Source organism: Oreochromis niloticus, linkage group LG20 (genome assembly GCF_001858045.2).
Source record: "Oreochromis niloticus isolate F11D_XX linkage group LG20, O_niloticus_UMD_NMBU, whole genome shotgun sequence".
Classification (NCBI taxonomy): domain Eukaryota; kingdom Metazoa; phylum Chordata; class Actinopteri; order Cichliformes; family Cichlidae; genus Oreochromis; species Oreochromis niloticus.
The window spans coordinates 9,319,779-9,342,469 of NC_031984.2; the positions used below are offsets into that span (position 1 = coordinate 9,319,779).

The 22,691-nt window shown below is 39.8% G+C and overlaps 2 protein-coding genes across 4 annotated transcripts; both read right to left on the bottom strand.

Annotated features, from left to right (window-relative positions):
* Positions 1 to 829: 829 nt before the first annotated feature.
* On the bottom strand, positions 830 to 9,738 carry csrnp2 (cysteine-serine-rich nuclear protein 2). 2 transcript variants are annotated; one of them, XM_005448442.3, is made up of 5 exons: positions 9,055 to 9,738; positions 7,381 to 7,554; positions 7,003 to 7,265; positions 5,815 to 6,111; positions 830 to 3,933 (listed from the first exon to the last, which is right to left on the bottom strand). In XM_005448442.3, exons 2-5 carry the CDS (start codon positions 7,538 to 7,540, stop codon positions 2,992 to 2,994), a joined length of 1,662 nt encoding a protein of 553 aa, XP_005448499.1. In that variant the 5' UTR covers positions 7,541 to 7,554; positions 9,055 to 9,738; the 3' UTR covers positions 830 to 2,991. The 2 variants fall into 2 exon arrangements, with proteins under 2 accessions (XP_005448499.1, XP_003439129.1); XM_003439081.5 differs by lacking the exon at positions 9,055 to 9,738 and adding an exon at positions 7,644 to 9,023.
* Positions 9,739 to 10,171: 433 nt separating this feature from the next.
* Positions 10,172 to 21,247, bottom strand: tfcp2 (transcription factor CP2). Of its 2 annotated transcripts, none has more exons than XM_025901735.1 (16): positions 20,870 to 21,247; positions 20,369 to 20,565; positions 19,266 to 19,417; positions 18,852 to 18,928; positions 18,063 to 18,168; positions 17,693 to 17,799; positions 17,258 to 17,410; positions 17,010 to 17,120; positions 16,413 to 16,501; positions 16,211 to 16,259; positions 15,706 to 15,799; positions 15,339 to 15,429; positions 15,106 to 15,218; positions 14,288 to 14,430; positions 11,508 to 11,559; positions 10,172 to 11,372 (listed from the first exon to the last, which is right to left on the bottom strand). In XM_025901735.1, exons 2-16 carry the CDS (start codon positions 20,488 to 20,490, stop codon positions 11,335 to 11,337), a joined length of 1,497 nt encoding a protein of 498 aa, XP_025757520.1. In that variant the 5' UTR covers positions 20,491 to 20,565; positions 20,870 to 21,247; the 3' UTR covers positions 10,172 to 11,334. The 2 variants fall into 2 exon arrangements, with proteins under 2 accessions (XP_025757520.1, XP_003438941.1); XM_003438893.5 differs by having other exon boundaries at positions 15,112 to 15,218; positions 20,870 to 21,246.
* Between the last annotated feature and the right edge of the window lie 1,444 nt (positions 21,248 to 22,691).

Sequence of the window (22,691 nt, forward strand, 5' to 3'; positions counted from 1 at the left end):
GAGGCATAGGCAGGGCAATGCTGAAATGGTCAGTTTGAATACTTAAACCCATATCAATGACATTTAAAATAAAAAAATAAAAATAATAATGATTGTAAAAGAGGAAACCCGTTAACCTAGCTGGCATACTTATTATACATATTAATTTTTAAATATCTGTTAAGTCGTTTAAAACTACAATTCGGAGCCATAGTTAACATGTGGCGCCTTAGATTTCTTAACGGTAACTGCAGAGAATGGAGGCCGTATCACAGAAACTGTACTGATTTTATGCCGCCATCTAGCGGCCACACATCATATTGCACCGTGGACACCCATAAGTCGTGACACTTAACTAAATGAGAAGAAAAGCTTTTCGTTTTCAGTTTCTACTTCTTTTTCAATAATACATATTACGACATATTACGTGCAATTTTCACGCATTCTTCAGTAATTTTTAAAAAAAAAAAATATAACAATGTAAAATAGGCACTACTTTACATTTTTTGCATTGGAAAACAATGAGTGAACTGTGTTTCATTGCACTGTAGATTGTTTCAGTTCAAACTGTTAAGAAAAATATGTTGAATTCAGTTGTGCATTTCTGTTTTTACAGTCACGTCTGTGTTGTTTTACATGCATGCAAAAATTAAGTATTTAAAAAAAATCTGTATTTTTGTGAACTAAATCGATACATAATTGCGTGCTGATAATATCAAACCTTTCATTGTGTAATATTTTTATACTAATCGATTCTACATACTCTGTCTAAATGACTGAGATTACATATACTCAGGAATGATAGGAGACTTATTATTCTTTATTAAAAAAAACCACACAGAAACACTGATCCTTTTTGCAATGAGTAATTTATTGTTTTTATTTTTGTATAAAATCTTTTGTGTCCACTTTAGGCAACAGTTAGCATGAGAGTAGTTCTCACAGCTGTTAGATGAAGTCTAAACTTATCAGTCTTCTCAACAATCACACACCCCATTCACGCAGAGAAAACACACAATCACATAGTGTACTGGAGTTAATTCAGTGCAGTGGTCCCAAACCTAAGTCTATTAGTAGAAAGCCGAGGACAAAAGCTCAACAATAGGCAGCTTGTAATCATCATCACTTCAAAGATGGTACTATATCAAGGCAAGTCACGCAAACACAAAGAGCCACAATAAATCTGCAGCCTCACAATAACTAGAGGAGACTGCTTTGTTAGAATCTGATGGATGAAAGCATCATTTAATTAGGTTTGAAACCACTGCTTTGGTGCAACTTGTAAGCAGATTTAGATTAAGACAATTTCAAAACAAAAAAGGCAAAGAAACACATCAGACATCTCATACACAGCAGCATATCCTGTGTTAGGCGAGCAGTTACACAAAGCAACAGCTGTAATTATAGGCAACAAAACAAAGGACTGATTTTGTGTAAGAAGAGTCGGCACGCTTACGGAGATCAGTATTAATCAGACCGAGATTAAAAAAAAGACACCGAAAGAGCAGAAATGCGATACGATTGCATTTACATAATCATGAGACACCTCATTCCATAATCACCACATTAATGATTTTTGCAGTGCAGTAGCTATTGCGTTCCTACGAGAGGCTCTCTGGTGCTTCTTACATCAATCAAGTGGAGAAACATTGTTTCTCGTGGTGATAGGGAGGAGATCCTGTAAACTGTAAATCTGTAACATCAGCACCTGTCATGAATGAAATGCGTGTCCTCGCCAGCACCTCCCAATCTCTAATACAGTACATACCTTCCTCCCTCACTTAGACGTACAAATGTAAAGTAGGTGTACACACACTCGCACACATACAGACGGAACATAAAACACGCAAATTCAGGTCGATGTCAATCTGATCCATAAATTACTAGCATCACATTGTTTCATATAACTACTTCCAACAGCACAAGCCTCAGTTTGACTTTGACTCTTACTGCTGTTTTCTTCTTGGGAAATTTGACTCGATTCAAAATCTTTGCTTTCTTATAGAACATCAATTAAAAAAGACTAGGAAGAGCTATTCTGGCAACTCATCATAACATGACATTATAATGTAGCAGGATGAAAAAAAATTACATTTCCTTTCATTCCCAAAGAAAACGAACTGCAACGACTTCAACTTCAAAACCAATAGTATAGTATCCACAAATGACACATTACTCGGAGAAATAATGTCATAGGCATTGCAACTACAAGTAAACTTTTTTTTTTTGACAAATCGACTGCATTTGTACGAGCAGTCCAAAGTGAGTAACAACTACAGCCAGTGCTAATTTCTGCTCTTTTTTTTAATTGTTTTTCCTCCTCCTCTCAATGAGACAGAGCCACATTTGCTGCCCTCATTTCGCAATGTGCATACAGATCAAAGAAACTTCATCTCTGTCCTGCACATTGCAAATGCATATACAGTACACAAAAACAAGTATTTCCAGGATTATTAGGTCTATTTTCAGGGGAAGGTTGGATCGGAGGCCTTCATTTGGCTTGACTACAGCGTGAGTTTGCTGTAATGGAAAGTGAGCCAGTAAAGTATTGAAATACACCAGCTTCTTGCGCGCTGAAAAAACAATTTGTGTTTAGTGTTGACACCTTTACACATCACAAAACAAAAGGCTTATGTCAGCATTCACACACTGTATTTTCTGTTTGCTGCGCTGGAAATTAACAAAACACTACTCGCTGTACTCCTAATCGACTCCTACGCACAAGTGTTTCCGTGTTTTTTTCCATTAAGGCCGCATTCATCACCCCCAACAGAATTACCTACAATGTTGTCTTTGAACTGCATCCATATTACTTCTGGGGAGTGATCTGTATGTGCTTTCAGCATCTCTCCTCCTTTGTGTAACACTCAAGCTCATTCTTCACATATTTTATTGACAGTCACTATAACAGACCTGTAGTTATTTATGATAATAGCAGTAATACATGTAAAATGTGTAATTTACTCATCTTAGATGAAGCTATTGTGCAAATTATCTGCAGAGACGCTAGTACTAAACTTCAGGAGGCAGTGGATCTACTTCTTTCTTCATGCACGACTGCTCTTGGCACTGTTCTTCCGGGATCTTCTGCTGAGGACTCGCAGGCCTCTCCTCCACTGCTGCCACGCATTCCTCTGAGCACAGAATAACATCGGTCAAAGGCTTGTCTTCATGCTTATCTTCCTTCAGCTCCTCTCCTCCTTCTTGTTTCCTTTCCGCAAACTCATCTTCTCTTGGATCTTGTTCTCTCACCAAAGGCTCCTCCTGTTCAGCTTCCTCTGTTCTGGGCAGCGTCTCAAAGGCTCCAGGCTCTATGGGACTGAGTTGATAGTAGAGCAGGGAAGAGGAGTCTTTGAGGAGGTCAGAAGGGCTCTCCTCCTGGTTGTCAGTGATGCACAAGACCGTAGCCCCTGTAGGGAAAGGCCCCTGCAGGAGGACCTGCTCAACACCTGGAACCTCTGCCTGCTCAGGCAGCTCCCCTCCCAAGGCACTGGGTAGGAGGCAGAGAGGCTGCTCTGTGAGCCCATCAGCACTCAGCTCTGGCTGCACTGTTTCCCCTTCAGCCTCCTCCCTCTCCCTCCTCTCCTGCTCTTCTGCGCTCTGCAGGTGCAGCACGGCTGTCTCGTTCTCCCTCTCCAGTATATCCTGCTCCGCCAGAAGATCCTGAACCTCCACGACCGACTGCACCTCGCTCTCCTCCAGCTCCGAGTCCAGGCCAGCGACTGAAGAAAGGTCCGGTGAAGTGGGACACGTGGAGGAGGGGGAAGACAGTGGGTCTGATTCAGCATACTGGTCTCCTGTTCCTTGTATGAGCATCCTCCTCTTCTCCACGTCCAGCTTCATGATGGTGTGCAGGTAGTGAGTTCTGACACGTAGAGGGTTGAATTCGATACGACCTGCTACGTTGCCGCAGCCATCCCTAGAGCAGCCACACGGGAAAGACATTCGATCCACCTGAAGAATAAGGCAGACGTCATTTACTCTCATTTCATCTTGAAAGTAAAATGCTTAAATACTGATTAAATTTACATAAGTTATGAAAGTGTTTACGGTTGTTCAGGAGATCTACGAAAATCTAGGAAATCATGGCAATCAAGAGATAATCTGGTTACTGTGCAACAAGTCAGGCTGAGACAGAGATGTACTTCCTCCTAACAGGTAAAAATATAAGCAAATGAGACAAAAGATTCAGGTTATTATTTATACACCAGGTGTATAAATAAATGATAACACAATGTCTGATTTACCGCTTCATTCCAATGTTTTAGGGATTCTGATTTCACTGCACTGATCAATAAAAGCATGCAGCCGGTTCTGGATCAGATAACAGCATTGTAATAGTGAGAAAAGAGATAACAGAGCAAGCAGAATAAAGCATCTGCCTCTATAAAACACATCAAGTGAGTAAATTCTCAAAACTTTAACAAAGTTACGCAACACAGCTTGCCTATGCATTCATGTTTTTGAGGTGATACTGTTTAACTTGCTGCTTAAAAATGACCAAAGAATAAAGATATTCTTATTAGAACCACTGAACTGCTTTATTTAGCTGTCATATATCTGCTCCACAGTTAAATGGGACCTTCCTTTCCCCGTGTTCCATCTACCCACCAGATTTCATGAAAAATGCTAGAAACTGGCTTTGTATTTAGTTTTTTGGTTGTTTTTTTTCATGATCGTGCTGAAAAGAAGAGAAAATGTAAGAAAAAAAACAGCTCTGATCAAATCTCTCCGCCTCAGCACTCGCCTTAGCCGAGAAGAGAGAGAGAAAAAAAACACATAAAATCAGATGAATAGGCTTTTTTCATAGCAGACATTTTGAGCTATCGTAGGGAGAGCACCAGTGTTATTAATAATATTAACAATGGCTCTGTTATACTCGAGAGCCCCAGAAAGCCATGACAATGTGACAGCGAGCCGGCATGTAGCCTTGCACAAAACCAGCACACTTAAATAGAAGCAACAAAACAGGAGTCAGTCATCATTTGTTTCTATAATTTATTTACTAATGCGCTTCCCTCCCCCTGTGAAATGTCAAAACACCTACAAGTGAGTGAAAAACAAATTGAAAGGAAACGAGGTTGAACGCTTCTGACGCCCTGTCTTTTGCTTTTTTGTGGGGAAGTGTGCGCTGCAGGCTAACAAGTTGTCACAATCTTCTCTTCTGCTACTCTGCTATGTTCTTCTCTGAGAGACATAGGCTAAAGTCTGCTGACAGAGAAACAGGATGACAGGAACTAGCGTGGCTGTAAATGAGGGAGACACTGTTACGGAACAATCAAATATTTTGGTTTCGTTATTTTCATGTATTTATTGTTATTTATTTTATCTTTGGGGAGAAACACTGAAAACCAGCATAAACTGTTTTAGTAAATTGCTGGGCAACTACATGCATCAGTGCAACTGAACTCTCCTGAGGGGATGAACACCATTCTTCAAAAAGATATTCCCTCATTTGGTGTCATAATGATGATGATGGTGGCGAGGCTCTGCAACACATCTGACCAAAATGTCCCACAGGTGTTCAGCTGGGTTGAGATTTGTCGGCTGCAATGGGAACAGCGTGTAATTGAACTAAAAGGGGGCCATTGTAATCATGGAGGAGACCACTTCTCTCAGGATAGAAATGTTTCAGGATCATTCAGAGCAACTTTGGCTTGATTTGCAGTGAAACTTCCCTCTTAGCGTACGAGCAGCAAAATGTCACTCACAGTTCAATTCAAATAAAAGACGATTCCAATACTGTAAACGTGTTTTTGAAGTTGTTAGTCTCAAACTGCAAAGAAGCTCTCCTCTTTCTGCAAATGCACCCAACTCGCTTTCAACAGCTCTTACCTGGCACTTAATACCAGCCTGGCTGCAGCCGCAATGGCGAGGGTCACAGTACAAACGGCAGTCGCAGCCGCATTCCTCCCGAGAGAGGCGGATAGCTCGGAGCTCAGCTTTCTCACGCGCATCGATGCGGGTGATGCCGGAGGCTCGCAGGAGGGCTCGACGCCGTTTGGTGGGCAGCGGCTGAAGGAAGAAACAGTCGTCCACTTCCACGCCGTCCACGTCGAGATCCTCATCCGACACATCGTCCAGAGTCAGCAGCTCCGCCTGAGCGCACTCCACTGTGCCGTTCCTTGTCAGCTGTGGACGACAGTGTGGAACTGTGAGCTGAGGTGAAAAAGGAACTGATTGCCTATTTTAAGCTCAAGTGGTAGATAAGTACCCTGAAGAGTGATACTTCAAAAACAATTATATTTGCAGCTGATTTAGCATTTTGAACAAAGAGTTTTCAAATGGAGAATGGTGAAGGAAGTACTGTGATCTTTATTTAAGAAGAGGCCTCAAAAAACTAAAACTCCTGCATAAATTAAAGGACACAAACCCAAATATGATTTAATGATCATAAGCTGTCATGAGAAAATTAGTAACTTTTTGCTGTATTACGTTGGTTAAGTGTTACTTACACATTAGCTTGTATGTAAGCGTCATTTTACAGCTGGTCCAAACTGAACTCCTTTTAAATACTTTCTATTTTGGTAGTTTGGTTCACTGGTTCCCAGCCTGGAGGCCGGAGCCCTCCAATGGGTCACAAGATAAATCTGAGGGGATTATGGCTTGATTTATGGGGGAGGAAAGAAGAAAAAACTAAACTTCACTAAATAAACGCATATGCATCTTTTGTACCGCTCTTTAATCTGTGTGAATTTGTTTGAAACATCAGTGACTTTTACCTCTCCGGCCTCAAACAGTTATTGAAGTAAAATTGTTTCAGGAGTTTAATGGGGGTAATTACTCTTCAGCAGGACACCTAGCAACTCACGGGCATGGGAACTATGGAAAGGGGCCCCAGCTAGACTGTTTTTGTACGGGGTCACAAAGCAGAAAGTTTTGTAAAGTCTTGAAGGACAGAGCGGAAGTACATGTACTGAGTCACTACTGCAAGTGGAGACATGCAACGTGCCCACAGCTGCAAGATACTACTGTGCCTTGAATTTTGACCCTCTTGGGGTACGACTGATACATCTAATCTACCTTCATTTTGCGGGCATTCAGCTTCTCCTGGCGCAGGTGCTGTCGCAAAGTGTGCCGGTGACTGGTTTCCTGTTCGCGTGCAAACTCCCCCAGTGTGTAGTGTCTGATGGAGGAGTGGTGGCGGGCCATACCCAGGGAGCTGCCCCCTTGGCTGGGCACGCTGGTGAAGCCCTGCCGCCGGGGGAAGTAATACACCGTCACCAAATCAAAACGTACCCGTTTCCCCCCTGGTGACGGCTTGTGCTGCCTGAGGATAGAGGTGGCTAAAGCAGGGAAAGAGGGAGAAAGATTTTCAATACAGTCTTACACACCTAATACTAAATACTCGCGTTGATTAACTGTTTAGTTTCTTTTGACTTCCTTTAATGAGATTCTTACGGGTAAATGCAGTGCTGGAGGGAGGGTTGAGGCTGTCACAGCTGTCAGCACTGTCACTGCTGGAGATGTCATCGTCAGAGTCCTTAGGTGTAGAGAATGGAGAGCTGTTGTCCACCTCTTCATATCTTCGTTTGAGGCTGAGGGACGAACCTGCCTCCATGGAAACTTAAGTATCTGGGGGCACAGAGGAGCACAAAAAAATACCCAGCATCAGTAAATGTGTTTCAAAAGATGTGAAGACATGACACGTTGTGATTTACTACCTTAGAAACAAAATGCTCCTGTTATCACTTAGAGAATGAGCTAATTTTTTTATCAAACTGTTCCTCTGTAAGGTCAGCTTGACAACAAAAACAGAACAAAAAGGTGACATCTGTTCGCTCCTGCCTCCTTTCATCTGTATTCCAGCTCCATCATTTCGTCTGTGTGGCTCCCATCTCACATGAAATCCGACTTTGAAATTATCAAGTCTGAAAATGTAACCATGGCAACTAGGCAAGCACAGTTTATGCAAGCAGCCTTGAAGCAAATAATGTCTGTGGCTTCACAATCTGTTTTTACCCCTAAAAAAATCTGCTATAAACTGAGTGTAGTGGGAGGGATCGATATGGGTGAATTTGAAGGAGGGAGCTGATCACTTCCATCTGTAGGAGAGGTCAAACAAGGTGAATGAAAGCAGCTAAATACATGTCTGATGTTACACTGTGTTATGTCCTGTGCATTACACAGACATCTGCATTCACACAGATACATTTCAAATAATTACACATCAATATTAACACCGATGATTATATCCCATAGAGACACTATATCCATCTACCTTAAATCTACCATATTACTACCATACCTCCTATAGTGTGAACCAGCTACTTCTCAAGGTAATTCATATTTTACTATGCAGCATGCTGTAATGTCATTCCAAAATGGAGCAACTCCCATTCTGTAGTTTTTCAGTGTTTTTAAGTCCATGAAGGAGAACGTTCAAAATTAAAAGGACTGACATGTACGTTTATAGCATAATTTATGTAATAACTGCACAATTAAATTTGTCCTTCAGCTAAAAAGAGAAAAAGGGATGTGCTGATACTGCGAAGCTGCTCAAATGCAGCCTAAGTGATCTTTCCTGGAACTACTTCTGAGGGGGGAAAGTCCAAAATTATCTAATCTATGTCCTAATAATAATTATGAGCATTAAAGACTAATACCTTGACCTAATTTCAACAAAATTGCCCACCTTGACAGGCTGTAAGGGACAGGGCCTAACCTGTAAAGATGCAGCTGTGGTTATAACACCAAATGTGTGCCCTTTTTTTAAAACCAGAGTAACACATCTGACATTAAATGTTTATTTCAGTTTAAGAATTTAAGGCTTTTCTTTCAGGACTTAAGTTTGCCTTTGACATGTTACAGGATGTTTACCGACAGGTGTGACTTCACGGTATATTACCCGTCAGGGACACGCAGTTTAGAGGAGCTATTTGTTTAAATGTGGACATACCGACTGACTGTGTTGGGGGAGGTTAGATATTGCCAGTCTGACAAGGCAAGGCTCTCTTTCTCTCTGTCTCTCCCTCTCTCTTTCCATTTCACACACATACACACACAGAGAGAAAGAGAACCACACACAGACACAATGGCAAACCGCCCGGTTAATGAAACACTAAACCCACTTACCTGGGGCAGAAACAGGGACCCTTATTCCAACCAAGTCGTAGGTCGTTTCTGTTTCCAATAGGAGCTGCACATCAATCTTTCAACGCCCTATGAGAGGCTCTTTTATGCCAAAACCGAGATCCCTGAACCGAGTATCCAGACTGCAACCGTGGAGCCGAAGTAATCTGGATGAAAGCTTGCGTGATTGTCAATTTGCAACACTTATATTTGGCTATTTCAGGCTACTTAGGCTTCATGCTCATTGTTCTGCACACTGAAAGATGACGAAGAAAACAGGAGCTGTGCTAGACCGGCGGGTTTTATTTAAATGATGCATTCCTATCTATATAAAGGACAGACGATAGGAAGAAGGGGCGTCATAGGGTTAGCTGCGCTTTATTCTCCAACATTTTTCGGTGCAGCATGAATAATGTAAGACGCTCAGTGTCTTGTCTTCCTGATGTAAGCCTTTAAATGGGTGTAATGGAGAAATCCGCTGACATCTGTGTTCGTTTATCCTTTTCTTCTCGCCGGGGCGGGTTCAGTCGTCTGGGCTTACTTCGCCGTCTTCTCGCAATAACGGTGCGCTCTGCTCTTTATCGTTTGGTGTCAAAATCTTGCAGGTTTTCTAGCGAGAAGACGCCTTTCTCCCCGCTTCGCCCCGGCCCCGTTTGTTACAATGTAACAATGGAGGTAGAAATTCTTCCCTGTAGCAGTATATATACTTATTGTGACATCACGGCCATGTCCTGCGCCGGGGTATGCTGGGAGATGAAGTTTCTATTTCGGGTTTTTTTTTCCTGTTTCTTTGTTCATATTGTGCAGAAGCAGATGTGCAAAACACGACACCTCAGTGCGCTAAATTAACCTGCATTTAAGCTTAATTTGGTTAACAGTATATGACATACTAAAGTTTACTCAAATGTCAGTGACTAGGCATCCACATCTGTACACCAAAGGGACAGATGTGGATGTCAGTGACTAGGCATCCACATCTGTACACCAAAGGGACAGATGTGGAGCCTGTGCTAGACAGTGCCAATAAAATATCGTGTCTCCTTTTATAGGAAAGCTTCAGAACATTTAGAACACGTTAAACATTATTTTATATATTTTAAAGAAAGATGTAGACACCAAATAGCAGCCAGTACATGGTTAAGTTTTAATAATGCCGATGAGATGAGGGGCAAATATGGATATCGAGCCATCAATTCCATTTACAACATACTCAACGTAAACCATATTATTCACATGCAGCTCTGTACTGCCCAACAACTTATTTATTAGCATTTGTAACATCCAAAAAAAGGAAGCAGAGCAGATGTAAGTATGTAAAAAAGATTTTTTTAAAATGTAAAAAAAAAAAACCCCATGATTCATCATTTTAAATTATTTTAAAACAATGATCCATTTCAAAATTATGATGGAAATGACCAAAAAACAAACAATAAAACTCTGGTGTGCTAAACAAGCTCATAGATACAGGAAGCAGATGGAGACAATTTGCTGGTGTTACCACGGAGATCACTAACACAGACAGTGCTTATCATCTTTTAAGACGATTAAGTAACAATCACATGTGCCAGTAAGCATTCTAAACAAACTATGACAATCTAACAGTGTTTAGTAGCCTTTTTTTCCACAGAAGTAACAGGCAGACATTGTTAGCTTTCAAAGGAACCTCTGATATTTGGAAGGGCAGCTGGATTCTAACAGTTTCCCTTAATTGTCCAGTTGTTAATTTTAATACCTGCTGTACTATGATTCAACTGAGTGGTTGTGTTTCTTGCAGACTGGCTTGGATTCGGTAAGGCAACCTCGCATGAAGAGGACGACTCATACTGAATTGCAGGCTGAAAGTCAAGTACCGTCATCTTTAATGTCATCATTTGTTTTGTTTTTTTTAAAGAGAGAACAAACGGCTGAACTCGAAGCAAAGAGTCTTGGCAATACCAGATGGTCAGGTAACAAACAACAGCAGCTGTAGTGCCATTAACCTCCTTGAGATGTAACCAACAGAGGGAAATGCAACCATTTAAGTGAGCAAACGGCAGGGTGACACTTCACTGTGGAACCAGAGTCACTCCCTCAAAAGTCAGACGATAAGGTAAAGTTAAAAGAGGGGCAACTGCTTCAGTCGCATCTTCCTCCTAGCTGCCTCACAAGGTTTTTGTTTTGGGGGTTTTTTTGGGGGGGGGCACATCTCCAGAAAGGAACAGCAAAAAGTACAAAGCTCTAGAGGGGCTGACTGAACCAGGACTAAACAAGAGAGAAGCACTCGACAACTCTCCTGCCTAGGATTCACTTTAAGATTATATGGTAGCCGTCACTTGTGTCATCTGAAAAAGAAAGGAATAGAAATAAAAATAAAAATAAAAAATATCAGGGAAAGACACTAAGATAAACTTGCAGCAAGACTATAACGGTAAATACAGATAGAGATAAACTATAATTTTTTGCTGCCATAGTCATACCTTTCATCGTGTCCAAAACAAAACAAACTTCATCTTGGAAATTCTGAATCATCTGTGGAGAGGAGAGAAAATTATTATGCAGGTGGGAAAAAAACAATATCGTTTGCAGGTTTATGCTTGTGTAAGCTCTTGAGACCGTAAGTTGACCATATTTCTGTCTTTCTTTGAAAATCTTTTAAGACAAACAAAAAGCTACAACTGATAAGTCGTTAGCCTACTGTTTCAACTGGCTGTTTTTAATGCCTGGCTCCCTCAAAAAAAGGGGGGGGAAAGTCATAGTCTAAAAATTAATTGGACAACTTTTAGCTTTTATAACGACACACATTCACTGTGGTATCATTTTGATCGGGTTACGTAATGCAACATTTAGTTTTGTCCAGAGTTGCATTCATTTTTTTAACTTGTATGGATGATGAGAGAGTCGGACTGCTGTGTGAAGTCTTCCCCAGCATATCCCAAAGATTCTCACTCGGGTTAAGATGTGGATGAGTGTGAAAATGATGTGTCACGCTGCCTGAACCACTCTTTCACATTTTGAGCCTAATGAATACTGGCATTGTCATCTCAGAATATGCTGTACTATCAGAGAGATGAAAAAACAAACCCCGCTGATTAAAAAAAAATCTGGTCATTCAATAGATTCAGGTAGTCAGCTGACCTCATTTTATGGACACACAGTCTTGCTGAATCTAGACCTAAATCCTGAATCCACAAGCTTGTAATGTAGGTACTAGTCTTGATCAGTGCATCACTTCATCCACATGTGTTCCTACCCTAAGGCACGCATCACTCTGGAACAGGGTAAATCTGTACTCAGCAGACCACATGATCTTTTTTTTTTATTGCTCCAGAGTCCCATCTTTATGTTTCCTTGTAAACTGATCTGGAATTCAATTTTCCACGTGTTATATACTAATGCCAAGTACATGTGTTTTTGTAACTGCAATAGACTACAGGAAGCTATGGGGGCACCATCACTTATATTGTCTTCCAAGGCTGCACTCAACACTAACAAAGAAGAACGTAGCGCAAACAGCAAAACAGGAGGATAGAAGAAAATGGAAACTTTTTTTTTTATGTGAAGTCATTTCACAGAAAACAAACAAAGTTGAATCCAGATGGTGCAAAGCAGACAGCACTACTGCAGTGCACAAGCATTCAAAACGCCGGCGCCCTGGAGCTGGCTTTTGACAGTTTTAGAGAGTTAAGTTAGTGCGTCACGTTGATACGTTGTTTATGTTAGTGTTTGTACAGTAATGTTTATGTTAGCTTAGTTGTCAGAAACTTCTTAGGATGATACTTTCTAAGCAAACAACATTTCAGTTTTGTTAGCTATTGAGTTTAATCCAATACTAAACCATTAAACAGGAGTAGCTAAACTGCTTCCTATTTTTTTCCGTACATTAATATTATAATAAACCTCTTCTACCTAACGTTAGGTAGTTAATCTGTGGGTTGGACTATATCAACAAATAACTATATAATAATTATAATCAGTTAAACAGGTTAATTGGCAGTGAGTACTACACCATCTGGTTATCAGCTGCAGCTGAGAACATCATCTCAAAAATAAGATCAAGCCTCACTCCAGATCATGTCCACTGCAATCATGAATTCATGAATCGAATCATCTGTAAACTTTGGAAACTGTTTTTTTGGGACTGGAAAACAAACTTTTTAATTTAATTCGAAGCTTTATTTGAACTTATGGACTGAAGCCATTTTTAGTTTAGTTTAGTTTAGTTTAGCGGAGATAAGAGTTATAATCATTGGCTAATTGACTAATCAAAGAAATTGGCAGATTAGTCGACTACCAAAATAATCTTTACTTGCAGCCCTACTAATTAGCATTACTACTGAGTAGTTATTTTAAGGCTACACAGCTGTTCAGTTAGAACTCCTTGAGTTCTCTTTGCATTGTGGGAAAATGCTTTTACTTTCAGTATTAAAACATAGCTGTCTATTCCACTGCTGTCCCCCCCCCCCCATTGATCTTCAAACATTCAGGATTTATTCCAACCACACTTCTTTCTCCAAGATGGTGGTTCACCACTATCCTTCCAGTTTTTAACAAAGTGTTGGATAGGTTTTAACCCACTTTTAGTAGTTTAAGCAATATCCTTGGTTGTTTTCTTTGCTTGCCAATAACATGATCCAACCTTTCCTAACATCTTTCCATAACAACAGGATGTCTTCTAACATGGGTTAAATAACCCCATGCTGAAACTCACAAATGACTGTCATTTGAGCCAGGCAGCATTTAAAAAAAACAAAAACAAAAAAAAAACAGTATAAAAGTATGAGAACTTAGAGAAGTATGAAAACTTTAAAGAAGTTAATAAGTCGTGTTATTATCTTCTGGTTCTTTACTACCTTTTTTAAAACATTTGCCTGTCCAGTTGATATCGATCCACTAATTAAGGCAAACCAAATGTGATTTGTTGCTCTCCTAATGGCGTGTGTGTATATTTTCATGCAGGAAAACTCCTGCATCCTCCTGTTCCTCCTCTCCTGTGAATATAGGTACATGTACACAGCTCCACTATTCTGTCTATGTGACTGCACTATTAGCAATTAACATCAGAGTTAGCTACATGGATCGAGTGCAACATTTAATTGTACCAAATCAATCCACCCAACCCACCCCAGGCGCAAGATCTACCAGTTTTCCTGGGGAAACCCTGTGCTTGAATTCATATATAATAACAGCAAGTCTCTACTGATTCGAAAAGTGCAAATCATCAACTCACAGTAAGATCATAAGAGGGGGACTGCCTTACCTCATCACTAACCAGCACATGGATGCCAGTGGGGCCTTGTTTAAAGATCTGATTGATCTGCCTGGGTGAGATGCTGAACAGATGAGCAATTTTCTCTGTCAGTTCTGTAACCGTGAGTTCCTCCAGGTAAATGGCGTGATATACTGCAGAGAGAGGAACAGAAAGGTGAACACAAGCTAAACAACAAAGGATGCTCACTAGATATTAGGCATGCTCAATTACACCAAAACTAAATCATAATTGTTACTTAGACTTCAGAAGAATAATAGTGCGGGGCTATTTCCTGGCTGGGCACCTGTGAATGGTTTAGATCCTTAATATTAGGCTACAGTCACTACAGTAGACTAGGAATAACAGTGGACAGACTGCTACATGACCAAAAGTTTTGTCACCACGTGCAATCAACTTGTTATCAGCCTGCTTATGGAAATGGTCATTTGAACAGGTTTGAGATCAGTCTGTTAGCATTCTGTCTGCATTTAAAATTTAGACAGCAATTTTTTGCACATCCTTGCCAATCTTTTGAGACTGACTCCAGTCAGTATGAGTCAGACAAAGATGGTTTGGAAGAAGGGTTCCTCCCACCTGGCAACATATCCATTTGCCTTGAATTAAAGTGGTCAACAGTTGGTTGTGACAACTACTTGCAACAGTCCCAGACATAAATTTTTTTTTAATGCAATCACTCGCCAACCACCAGTTTTTCCTGTTTACAAGGAGGTTGCAATCCTAGCTTTACTCTAGTGTGACTGAGGCCTCTCAAAATAGGAAAGTTTGCACGTCAACAAAGATAATGATCAAAATTGACCCTGACGTACACTGACCAAAGAAAGTGCTGGCAGCAGCATCTCCATTTTCGTGTTTCGGATGCTGTTCCCGTGCCTGCTGAGACTCCTGGCAAACATAGATGGTGAGTCTTGGACGTACCACCCTGAATTTAAAGAGAGAAACAACTAAAATGCAGATGCCTAAAAACATTCATGCTCTTTTTTTTTTATAAATTAGGTAAATTATATATCCTAAGAAGGTAGGAAAACTGAATATAACCCACCGTCCTTTAAGTGCATTGAAAAGTCTTATACCATCAGCTGGTCCACAGATCTGAATAACATCCTCCCTGGTCAGCTTCAACAGGTCTGCCCCTGGTATACAAAAACAGGTCCTATTCTCAGTCTCTACAAACACATGCTTTTACATAATTAGTTTTTAAATCTATAAATTATGATTCAAATTTGTCTTGTCATCTTTTACCTGATTTTAATTCTCATGTGTCCTTCAGTAAAGCACTCTGAATAACCTCTGGATATAACAAGGTGCTATTTAAATAAATGAGTACATTTCCAGAAAATATCTTTCTAGTTTCACATTAAAGTGCAGCCTTTTATCTTATGATATGACCAAAGAGTTAACCACATTACCTGAGAAGTTAGTGAAGAGTCGACAGAAAGGGGAGAAGCGGTTTCTATGAAGCCACTGTTGTGCATCCTGTGGTGTTGCTGTTGGTAACAAATTCTGAAAAAGAAAAAAGAATTAATCAAAACAATTTGACATATGCAACCGTGTCAGAGACCGTGTCACCATGGTTACCCCATCAAGTCCTAAATTTGTCAAACATAAAAAAAATTAAAATTGTAAACACACATCAATGAAGATTACCAAGAGCTGCTGGATTTTACCTTAAAAGGCAGGATTTTAGAGACAGGCAAAAATATATGACTCAAATCAGATATATATCAAATGCTTTCTAGTTACACACTGAGTCATATTTTATAATTGCTAATGAATCTCATCCCAGGCAGAAGTTTAACACCCAGATGTCAGCTTTGCATTTGAGCTTATTAAAATGCAGTTGCTTGGTGCGGCAGGAGGTAAGCAGGCGGTAAAATACATCCAAATAAATCCACAAACTAAAAATGAACTTACATCTGCCACCTGAACAACAGGCTCAGGCTGGTGGTTTGGTGACCCGTTTCTACAAAGGATGAAAAATTTACCAGTTAGAAAGAAGCAATAACGACAAACTCCACATTAAGAAAAACGCAGACCTCATGTGTTGTCCTTACTAATAAAATAAGGCCACTACATGGATTTCATAGTGATGTTTAAAGTAATCCAGGCAGCATACCCTTCAGCCACTGGAAAGCTGTTGTGGGTGCTATTGAAGCCAGGAGATGGGGAGTTGTTGACATATGTGACCTCAGGCCAGGGAGAGCACTATAAAAGACCCAACATTTGTGTTATTGTAGCATCTACATACATCACCAGTATTTTTTGCTACCAGTAGATATGATCTTAGGTTTCAATTAAATTGAATTTGAACCAAACTCCTTAAGTGCTTAGGAAAATGGATTTAAAAGATGGATGATTCCACATCATTTGTGTCTCGCTGTGTCTGTGTCTCTTCCGCAAGTGTCAAATCACCAGTTATTTCCTAGTAAATACTTTTTTAAATTCTGAGGTTAAAATGACAAGCTCATTAGTCACTTCAAGAAAAAAAAACTAAGAGTTATTTCTTTTGATAACTAATTTATCACGAAAACATTTTCTGGTTATGCTTAGAAGAAATGTTTTGTTACTTTTTTAAAATTAGTACATAATATAGTTTGACAGTAGGCTAACATCAGCAGTCTAGTTAATTAGATTAAGTTAAAATTCGTTTTGATTTCCTTTAAACTACTTTTATCCAAGTAGTGATTACTGCTTTGAGCTCTTATATGCTTACCTCTGTCAGGATTGTGGTTTCATAGGAAGGCTGGTACTTTTCCTTTTCCTGTGGCGCCCTCTTCTCCATCTTCTCCCTGTCCGTCTTCTGCTTTCTGTCTGCACCTTTAGGCTACAAAACGTCAAGTGGAGGAAATAAAGATGGTGAATACAGACAGTACTACTACAGGGACCAAATACAACATTTGCACTGGAGTGCATTAAAGATTTTATTTCAGATTTTCTCTTTTTCCCTGTCATTCCTCTGACCTTGAAGACTTTGACCTGGCAGGAGGCAGAGTGAAGATGTTCTGTGTACTCTCCATTCTCATTCTCCTTAAACGTGTCAATCTGGATGCGGAAAGGCACGCCCTTTTCTCCGCCATGCTTCCGCATGGTGAATTCTGTGCTAATGCAGTGAACCTAAAAAGGAAAGGAATATGAAAACAAAATCTACACAAGAATGATGACCTAACTGTAATATCAACAAATCATGCCAAAAGTGTTACATTTGTAAGTGCAGACTGACATTCAGTTTACTTGTACAATAAATGAGTAAACCAAATGTAAATAGGCTCTTCTCGTCACACCAAAGCACTCTAAACTGCCTCATATCACTATTGTTCATTTTAATTTAATAATACAGATTAAATTAAAATAAGAATTAATGACACAATCATTACTATGTGTTGCCCATCAAGCTACCTGGATAAAAACTGAGGTTCTTTTTGATGGGTCCCAAAGGAACTCCACCGTGTTAAGCTGAGTGGGGTTAGCCCTGGGGTCAATTATCCCCACTGACATCGGGATATCTGCAATAGATCAAAGCAAAACAAGCAGTTATCACAGATGCTTTTAATATACACCATCTTCTCGTTATTGCAACCATGAGTATGAATTTTTGGTTTTGGTTAACAGTTGGTATCCTGAATTTACTTTCTGCAGAAACTGTTTCATTGTTAATATACATATAGGGCTACACAGCAACCACCTTTCAAAGCACAAATTTAGTATAATAAATAAATAAATACCTGATCTTTCTGTTAGCTTTGTAAAAATATTTTTTAATGCTCACCCAGGTCGAGAATGCGATCCCCTGGCCTGTTCCAGCGCCAGCCTTCCAGCTGCTGGTGCTCTGTGTATTGAAGTCGTCGGTCATGAAACACCACACGAATTATGCTCTGAAATTCAGAGAAAGTAATTTTTACTGAAGGATTAAAGAGAACATACACTATTGTTACCCTGGTACCCCAGCACAAGAGCTTAGTTCAGCCTTTGCAATAAAGTGATGTGATTAGCTTGCCTAACTACTCAACAATATAAGATTCTAAGCAATTTACAAGGCTGGTGTGAAGGAGATTCATCCAGATGTGGTCTTTGTCCCAAAACCTTTCCCTAGTGGCCATTTCATTCCCCATAAACACTTCAGCAATAAACAATAAAACCGATCTTAGCTATTAGACTGTTTTTAATCTCTAGGTATAGTTTTAATGCTAAGAAAATGCTTTTGAGACTTTTGAGACTACAGACAACTGGCTGAGAAGTTGGCTGAGACACACACAATCTGTATTTTACACCACTGAAGAGATGCTTCTGACACACTGAAGAAACCTTTAAAGTACAAGTTGATTAAAATTCATATTACACTGAATACAAGAAATGTAATCACACAAAAATGAATCATCCATTAATTTCATCTAACCCTGGAGTCACTTATTCCAATCTACTCACAGTCCCCGGGGATTTTGTGAAGCATGGCTTGATGCAAGATGAGCCGTTGGCTGGAGCTTTTCCAATAATATTTATACAGGTTTACACTAGCAGCTGCTGGATTATGCAAATATATTTTTAAAGATTTTCTTACCTTCACCATTTTGCCAGTGATTTCTGGAAGTTCCCCAATTTTCCGATTGTCAAGCATTCTAATTTCATAGGATTGCCCTGCAATGACAAGTCCACATAATAAATAAATATATATGTTCACTGATATTTGTTTATTTCCATCACACTATATGTTACACTATAACATTATCACAGTGGCCCATTCTGCAATACCACAGTCACTGTTAACTGTTCCTGATATAACAGAATAGTTTTGTTACGGAGTGGAAAAATATGTGACTAGGGTTAGGATTGGGGTCCGACTGTTAGCCTTTCTGCCTACTAGGTCAAAGGCAGCTGAATTTTCTCTCGGCAGCTTTTGACTTTGAACTCTTAGATATCATTACATTTGCACAAAGTTGAAAAAGTACACGGTGGCTGGGATCCTGATGCTGACCTTGGTTGAGGTAGGTGAGTGTTTCATCATGCAGTTTAACGGCTGGCGAGGTAGGTGCACACAGAACATACTGAAAGGGTAGGATCTTGTTGTCACTGTCAGGTGGGAGGTTGGACTCCTCCTGTTTGAAAATGGGAAGGGCAAGTACATCGCTGCAGAGACAAAAGAAAAACAAACTTGGTAAGCTGACAAAGTCTTATCACTTCATTTTGCAATACAGAACATCTTTTATTAAAACAGGCCTTCTTTCAAAGAGTTTACAGAAAACCAGTCTAAACACTTATACTTACTGATCCGATACGACCTTCAGCCTCATGATACAAAAGGTCTCCCTGTCATTACTAGACAACACTTAAAGCTGGCTGGAGAATTATGGTGTTCTCTAGCTTCACAGCTCAGTAACTATAATGGAGGCAACACTACCAAATACCAAGGTATCCAGTCTACATGTCACTGTTCCTCTCCACACAAGAATTTCTGAAACAAGCCACCACTTTCCACAGTTTTAATGAGCCAGAAAAGCACACAAAAAGAGATGCGGGTGGGTGCAAAGTACTTCAATCAGCAAAAAATATTTTCTTTAAACTTTTAGATAAGCTACAGCAAATGAAAAAGCACAGAAGTGTCTGCAGATAATTACACTAATGAATTCAGGATATGCTATAGAGTGATAAGACAGATCAAATGCCCCAGGGGACTATTTTCTTCAAAGACTATTAGACTCCAGCTAATATTCTCCAAGTAGTGTTTTGGCTTTTCACTTTATCTGCACATGGCATTTAATTCGCACGTCTGCCAGCATGAAGAGATTTTGCCGCTCAAACTGCCCACGTAGCAGTCAGAAAATGGGAAACACTGCACATAATGGATGCACCTGATCACTCATCTTTAAATTACGCAATATGTCCAAATGAATTTGACATGAGCAGCTGTGTGAAGACAAACTACAAGATAGCTTACATCTTGAAAAAAATAAATAAACCAAAACACTGTTCAACACTGTTTAATCTAATAAATTACCATATGGCCCATATTGGTCATTATAAATGTAGCACTGGCAGCATTCAGTAAAAGGCCTTACCCGTCCAAAACTCATACTGTACCTCATACTGTACGCCCCCGCACCGAGTTCCTGGCCAATGCCGGACAGACTGGCATCAAAGTCCTGGACCAGTCCGGACTCAATCACTTCATCCGTGAGAGGCAGTTTGAGAGCCCACGCCATGGTGACGGTGTGGAGATTTTAACGGAGTGCAGTTCCGGTTGAAACTCGAGGCAGATGTTATCGGTGTCTTAAAGCCTTTCAAGATTTAGAAGAGAAAGTAAAAAATGCGTGAGTGTGGCTCTGATGTTTTAAAAACAGTGGAGATTTCTGTGTTTATTAGCAGGACATTCCCCCAAACATGTTAAAAACACGAACCAGTCAGGTGTCAGTAAGGAAAGCAGCGTTCCCGTGGTTAACGATAACGGTTTTCGTTAACACACGTTTTATGTAACTGTGTACTGCTTTCACACACTGACTTGTGTCACGCTAAAGTACACTTTATGTCTTTACTTTTTTTTATTCACATAGTAACGTAAGTCGTTGGAACTGCAAAGCTTACCTTTAGGTGGGAAGTGTGACTATTTGCTAATAACACTGCAAGTTTTATGCCATCATGTCGCGCTCCTTCGCCCAAACGCTAAAATAAACATGTCGAGCTAACACCTTAGCTGCGTAGCCTGCCAGTTCGTTCAGCTAGCAGGATCCTAGAAATCATTAAAACGTCCCGGGATGCTAGCCCCTCTCTAGCTTATTCTGTGGCTCGGTTTATTTGTGGTTAGCATATCTATACGTAAAAAGTGGTCAAAATCGCACGAGATGCTTAAATATATGTATTATAATGTCTTGCTTTTGTTTGTTTATCTAGCTTCCTCGGGAAAAGGAGCTGTCGTAATTTCCGTTCCGTCTCCTTCTTTGTATCCTCTCAGAGTGCTAGCAAACTCCGTTGTGACTCATTACCGCCACCTTCCGCTGAGGTCATGGCTGTAATAACCAATGACTGTTGCTTATAATGCGTCAGTGACGTTAAATAAGGGTGTTCTTCCTTCTTTTAATTTTTCGGAAGGTCCCTTTACTGGTTCATTTTACTTAAAATAAACCATAAAATAAACCATATACAACAACTAGAATAAAATAAAATGTAATTTACCACACAAGACCATTCCACTCAGGTGGATTCCCAAATGACAGGTCATTTCATCCATCTTTATGGTCTAAAGATTTTCTTTTTACCAAGAATCTGTTTAATTACCATAGCACTGCCATAAACGACCTGATTTAATCCAATGTCTTGTGCAGTTTACCTTAATTTAAAACATACCTTTTCAATTGAAAAGGTGCTGGAAAATTGTTATCCAACAAACCATACATTACAGATTTATAATTCAGGTGGAATCTTACACCAAAGACCCACTTTGTTGTCCAGAACTCTGAAACAGTCCAATAAAGGATGCTGTTGTGATTCCTCTTCACTGCAAATATGGCGCTATAGCACGCTTTTTAGCTGTCACATAAGATAAGATAAGATAAGATAAGATAAGATGGCCTTTATTAGTCCCACAGGTGGGAAATTTGTTTTGTTACAGCAAAAGTGCAAAGTTATGTAGCAGAAATTAGAAAACACTGGAATGCAATAAAATACAATAAAATAAAATAAAATACTATATACAATAGAATAAAATAGAATAGAATAATATATACAATAGAATAAAATAGAAATACAAATACTATATACAACTGAGTAGGAAAATACAAAAACACAACTTCGTCAGAAGAAGAATTGCACGTATAGCAGTCTTATTGCACATGTGTGGGTTTGTGTGTTTGATCAGCTGCAAAAGTCTTTATTGTAGAGTCTGACAGCAGTGGGGAGGAAAGACCTGCGAAATCTCTCCGTCCCACACCGTGGGTGCCGCAGTCTCCCACTGAAGGAGCTGCTCAGTGCCTTCACAGTCTCATGCATGGGGTGGGAGATGTTGTCCAACAGGGATGACAGCTTAGCCACCATTCTCCTGTCACTCACCACCTCCACTGGGTCCAGAGTAACAACTCCAATGCACAGCAGCTGTCACAGGATGTTTTGAATTGTTTTGAGCTCTGCTGAATACCCACCACAAGTTTTTTTTTTCCTCCATATTTAAAATCATTCACCAAGTTAAAAAATCATTTTACTTGACCAACCACACCAATTAACTTGTAAAAACTGAAATTCTGTCACAAAATCCCCAAGGATTGTTTTATACTATGCCCCTTGTCTCACTGTGCCTCATTTCTTTTTCCACAAAGAAAGGTCTCCAACCAAGCAAGCTTTAAAACAAAATAATTAATTAATAATTAATTAAACTAATCAACAAAATAATTTTTAAAAGCGGGAATAAAGGTGG

What these genes read in the sequence shown, in the direction of transcription:
- csrnp2 (XM_005448442.3), bottom strand. Translation starts at nt 7,540, where the DNA reads ATGGAGGCAGGTTCGTCCCTCAGCCTCAAACGAAGATATGAAGAGGTG. An exon ending in CTCCAGCACTGCATTTACCC is followed by an intron (nt 7,266 to 7,380) that starts GTAAGAATCTCA and finishes TCCCTGCTTTAG; the next exon opens with CCACCTCTATCCTCAGGCAG. An exon ending in TGAATGCCCGCAAAATGAAG is followed by an intron (nt 6,112 to 7,002) that starts GTAGATTAGATG and finishes TGTCGTCCACAG; the next exon opens with CTGACAAGGAACGGCACAGT.
- tfcp2 (XM_025901735.1), bottom strand. Translation starts at nt 20,490, where the DNA reads ATGGCGTGGGCTCTCAAACTGCCTCTCACGGATGAAGTGATTGAGTCC. An exon ending in CTGTTGTTCAGGTGGCAGAT is followed by an intron (nt 15,800 to 16,210) that starts GTAAGTTCATTT and finishes TTTCTTTTTCAG; the next exon opens with AATTTGTTACCAACAGCAAC. An exon ending in TTCAATGCACTTAAAGGACG is followed by an intron (nt 15,219 to 15,338) that starts GTGGGTTATATT and finishes CTTTAAATTCAG; the next exon opens with GGTGGTACGTCCAAGACTCA.